Source organism: Aphanomyces invadans (assembly GCF_000520115.1).
Source record: "Aphanomyces invadans strain NJM9701 unplaced genomic scaffold supercont1.48, whole genome shotgun sequence".
Classification (NCBI taxonomy): domain Eukaryota; phylum Oomycota; class Saprolegniomycetes; order Saprolegniales; family Verrucalvaceae; genus Aphanomyces; species Aphanomyces invadans.
Window position 1 is genome coordinate 7,451 of NW_008580193.1, and position 4,801 is coordinate 12,251.

A 4,801-nucleotide genomic window follows, 5' to 3' on the forward strand; every position below is an offset into this window, starting at 1 on the left:
TACAATATATTGAGAGTATTATATTAAAGAGGTAAGCTTGATTAGGCAATTCTGGACGTAAAGTCGGTCGCACCAACTACGAAATTGAAGCCGCCATCCGAGCAGTGCCCCAGCATGCGCGACAGACAATGCGCTCGTTGGCGCAGCACTGAAGAAAGATTCTATCATAAAGAACTTGTCTTTGTTCAATGTTGAATGTGACCCTTCCAGCATTGAAGAGGCATTGTTTCGAATGGAATGCCGCCTTGGCGACGAATCTCACTAGGACGCTATGGTCAATTGCCCTGATGAAGTAATTTAATTCGTTCAATAAAAACACATTATTCACCTCGTCCAATATGCGTTATTGGTGACATATACAAAACCGAATACACTTCGATCCGAGACGGTATAATGCAACCAAGTGAAAAACAATGGCACAATCGTCATGGACCAGAGTAGTACACGTTTTATACAGTAATTGAGAAATTGCCTTGAATTTTCTAGTCACGACGGCTTTTGCGTGCAGAACTTTTTCGAGGAAACATGTCAAATGCCATGTAGAATAATTGTGTGGTTATGACTGGCGAAATATTTTCTTCTGGCACTCTTTGCCCTCAACATGGCATAATATAAATACAGGGTCCAGACTATAGTTTGTAAGAGCAATCATGGGCACGCATCTCAGTTTGAACGTCGAGAAAGGCGAGCCAGAAAGGCGAGCCGCCAAGTATTTCGTTAAAGGGGCAAACATACAACCTCGACCTGTATGGGCGAAGGGTGCGTTGACAAGATCCTACATGGCAACCCAGGGCGATTTCGAAGCCTGCTCCGCATTCTACCAAGTACGATTACAGATTTTTCGCTGGACATAGTATTTATACTCGATATATGGGTGTTCATTTTCTACCCTGTCTGGCAAAGTCAAACGTCAACTTTGCCCAAATGGGAGAATGGGCATGGTGTTATTTCAAAACTTCGATATTGCATTGTCGAAAATGAAATATTTTTTCTGGATGTTGCCAGATTGGTCCTAATGTCTCGTTGTTTGTCGATGATGAGGTCACTTGGTCCACAGTAGCACTCTTGGCAAACAATTTCGCCCAAACCCCATCATAAACGTTTCGCCCAAATCGTATCACAAATAAATATAATTCCATGACCAATTCTCAAGATAACAAGGCAGTGCCACTGGGGTGAAAATTTCCGTCGTCCGTGCATCGGCTGGTCACAAAGGAAATTGTGTCCAATGTCCACAGTCAAACGAAACTACTTCCACAGGTTTTGATTGGGTAAAAGATTTCAACCCGCACATTGATTGGAAAAATGCTTGGACCATAAGAAACCGAATTGTCCCAGCAATTGACGAAATCATGGTGGTGTTACAAATTGTCGCGTTGTCGTCCTCAGCCAATTGAAACCTGTGTTGACAAAGTCAAGCACTTGTCTATCGGAAAAGTGGCTCCTTCATGTCGATGAAGGAAGTGCTGCGGCCAGCATGCGACGGCCTAACGGTGGGCATAAAGCTCACAAAACCAGTAAGCAATCGGCATACCTTGGTATGATGTCATGGCCTTTAACGTAGGTAAACTTTGTGGTCCAAAAAGAGCTATTTGCAAACACTTCACCTGCCATTTTGGCAGCTCTAACGGCTGCGCGGTCGAAGCTTCTCTGTGAATGCAAGGACTTCGCAAAACCAACCCCGAGCCAGTGGGACATCGAAAGGGCTTTATTCCAAACAGAGGCGTATTTCCAATCTGCCTCTGAATACTTGTCGTTGGTGAAGGGATTCGTTGAACGAGTACGTCTCTGGTGCGACAGTGTGGGCTGATCTTGACAACACTCTATGTAGTCCATTCCCATCGACTCCACCACAGACGAAAAGGAAGGATTGCTTTCAAGCGATTCCGTGCAACTAGTGTCGAACGTTTCATTCACGTGCTGTGAATGGCTCGACATTTCGTCGATGACGTCGTTGCATTCGTTGAACGCATACCACGAGTATGCCCACGCCTTGTTAGCTATCGGTTGTGTCGGCTTGCAGCGAGCGAACGACTTGGTACGGTGTCGATGTCTCTGGACTTGGCATTGACAGAAATCATCAAAATGCAGAGCCAAATAATGCTACGGTCGCGAGATTTCGAGTTCGATGAACCTAAACTCAAAGAGGCGTACAACCTGCTCCTTCGAGTGGCCGGAATCTTCAACGCAGTGCTTTCTTGGCTGGGCTCATCTTCCTCGACCGCGCCAACCGAGTTGAGTGAGGACAACTTGGCCCAGTGGAGAGCCGAGCAATCGCGGGCTGGGAACCCAGACATTCAGGTTTTTGCTTTGCTTTGCTTTGGTAACGCTCCATGAATTCTCACAAAATGAATTGTAGTCGCTGCAACGCGTCAAGGACTTTGAAAATGGAACTCTGTGCAAGATTCTGCACGGGGTGGCGTTAGCGCAAGCCCAAGAACTCGTTTTGCTGCGAGGAGTTACGAAAGAAGTCGTGGATTGGGTGCTGATGGGCAAACTGGCCATGGATATTTCCCGACGATACGGAGGTGCATGCTGCGCAGCGTTGAAGGCATGGCTGAGCAACGTTCGTGGTAGACTTGTGTCCCCCAGCAAAGTGGAAACCGTGGTTGGACTGGAAAATGACGTACTACGTTGGTCTGAGCTCGTATTATCAAGTAAGCCGCGGATCTTCACGTCCACACGCTTTGAACGAACGTTGTGTCCAAGTAGGGAGTGGCCGAATGGGCTAAGAACGACGGAAACAGCTGCGCCCAAGCCATCGCACAATTCCAATCCGCGAAAGAGCAGCTCTCACCCCTACAAAACAAGGAGGTCGAACGATCGAAAGCAATTATCGATCGCGACTTGGACATTGCTACCGCCCGCAACCGTTCGGTGTACCTTGAGCAGGTATGACACGACGTTCCTCATTAAATTCCTAAGATGATATAGGTTCCCGCCCCTCAACCGCCGCTTGATCCGGTGAGTCTGGTTCAAGTGCAATCGTTTCAGCCAGGTATTGCGGTTGCTGGAGGCAGGTACACTCACGTTTCATCTACGAACAGTCCATCCCCACAGTTTGTGGGACGAAGCTGCGCATTCCAAATCGACGCTTGCCGGTCCAAGTACCACATCGTCCTCTGCACCTGCCGCGCCCCCAGTGCAGTATGCAGACACTTCCAGCGGTTGCTCGTGTGCAGTGATGTAGATGCTCTATTCTTGGCAGTATAGTATAGTTTTCATATCAGTTCCCATGAATATGGTCAAGACAGGTATCGGGGTTTCGTACTCGGCCTGGCTGGATGGAGAAACCAACGAAATGCGTAGATAAAATCGCGTGTGTGACGTTTGCGTTTGAAGCCGCGACCACGACATGACCAAGTGTTTAGATGCCAAACTCACTCCATCTTGTGTACTATACTTGCTGCGTGAAAACAGTGTTGGTATCGAGAAATGAGTTTGGCGAGAATTTTTCTACAAAGCCAAGCTCGTGGGTTGTTGTTCAAGCAAACTAGAAATTCCTTCGAGAGTTCCTGTTTGTTTCAGTCGAGGGCGAGGTTTGCCCCAGTGAAAGTCAATCGCCCAAAGCACTGCTCTGGTATTGTCACCAGCATGCCTCGCACTTGGGAAGCGCCCTCGTGACGCAATCATTCGAGAGGTCTTGACTGAGTTTTGAAACATGTGCTTTCATCATTCCGGGCGCTCGAAGTTCGAAAATTCCCGCGAAACGTTGACGAACGAAAAGGTTCGAGTTCGACAGAAACTCAACGTCGCAAGCACTCCCATGAGTGCCGCGCCGCATCCTTGTGAACGATTGCTTTCAGCAACGAACACAAATGCAATGCCTGGCCATGCGCATTCGATCCCCATCATTTTGGCATGGATGTTGATTGCGATTCTTGTGGCAGTTCCGTCCGCTGCACAGTCAACCACGTCATCCGACAACTTTTCCAACTACGGGACGTTCATCGCTCAGTTGCCTCGATTGCCTTCCGACGAGACGCCAATCCTCACTGTGGACTCTATCTCGTACGATGCTGTGAATGGCTTCAACGAATCTGCCCAGCTTGTGCTCTCAAATGTATCCATCTCGATGACGGCCGAGTTTACTGTCGTAATGACGCTGTCAAAGCCAAGTACGCCCAAATATGTCGCAATTTACTGCCAGGAGTCCCTTGAAAGCTATCCAACGCAATATCACAGCCAAATTCTTCTTGCACCGAATTTGACGTGGCCACTGCCTGCCCGAGAGAGAGGACATCGGCGATCCCTTGACGAACTCGTTCTATCAATTCGAATGCCACATCACTTCATCGGCACGACAGATTTCGAGCTTTTCCTGACTGCCCGCATTCATGACACTACCACGCAATGGGTACAACATGGCAGCTTCATGTGGTCAAAAAACAAACATCTTCAGGCGCCAACTCCTACTATTCAGAAAACTACACCGCTACTCTTGGGTGCCGTGGCTGCCAACACGTCCGTGGCGATGGGCGCGACAGGTCTCGTGGAGCTCTCCGACATTGCGCTGGACGCTTCGGACGTGCTTCAGGTCGACGTGCGGGTGTACGGCGCCGTGGCGTCGGACGTGAGGTCGTCTGTGCTGGCCGTGGAATCCATGACCAACTACCCGACCATGTACTCGGCCGGCGCGTTCGTGAACGGGTCGTGGCGCTTGGCCGCCAAGACGCAAGCCTCCTCGCCAAACGTGGCGCGGCGTGTGGAGTCTCTGACGATTGGGTTCCAGACCGGAAGGTCGTATGTGGGGACGCTGCCGTATGCACTTCGGGTGACGGTGATCAAGGCGAGCCGGCAG

At 49.4% G+C, this 4,801-nt stretch overlaps 2 protein-coding genes across 4 annotated transcripts; both read left to right on the forward strand.

The window, feature by feature from the left end:
• Window positions 1-1,357: 1,357 nt before the first annotated feature.
• H310_13161 (hypothetical protein) lies at window positions 1,358-3,507 on the forward strand. 3 transcript variants are annotated; one of them, XM_008880555.1, is made up of 10 exons: window positions 1,358-1,517; window positions 1,565-1,780; window positions 1,832-2,038; window positions 2,092-2,301; window positions 2,360-2,528; window positions 2,578-2,657; window positions 2,713-2,892; window positions 2,935-2,998; window positions 3,048-3,254; window positions 3,310-3,507. In XM_008880555.1, the coding sequence occupies exons 1-9, from the start codon at window positions 1,449-1,451 to the stop codon at window positions 3,188-3,190; spliced, it is 1,338 nt and encodes a 445-aa protein (XP_008878777.1). In that variant the 5' UTR covers window positions 1,358-1,448; the 3' UTR covers window positions 3,191-3,254; window positions 3,310-3,507. The 3 variants fall into 3 exon arrangements, with proteins under 3 accessions (XP_008878777.1, XP_008878776.1, XP_008878778.1); XM_008880554.1 differs by having other exon boundaries at window positions 3,048-3,507; XM_008880556.1 differs by having other exon boundaries at window positions 1,832-2,301; window positions 3,048-3,507.
• A 232-nt stretch (window positions 3,508-3,739) lies between these two features.
• Window positions 3,740-4,778, forward strand: H310_13162 (hypothetical protein; the record flags this gene model as incomplete). The annotated part of the gene is made up of 4 exons (XM_008880557.1): window positions 3,740-4,118; window positions 4,308-4,357; window positions 4,403-4,650; window positions 4,733-4,778. The coding sequence occupies exons 1-4, from the start codon at window positions 3,767-3,769 to the stop codon at window positions 4,776-4,778; spliced, it is 696 nt and encodes a 231-aa protein (XP_008878779.1). The 5' UTR covers window positions 3,740-3,766.
• Between the last annotated feature and the right edge of the window lie 23 nt (window positions 4,779-4,801).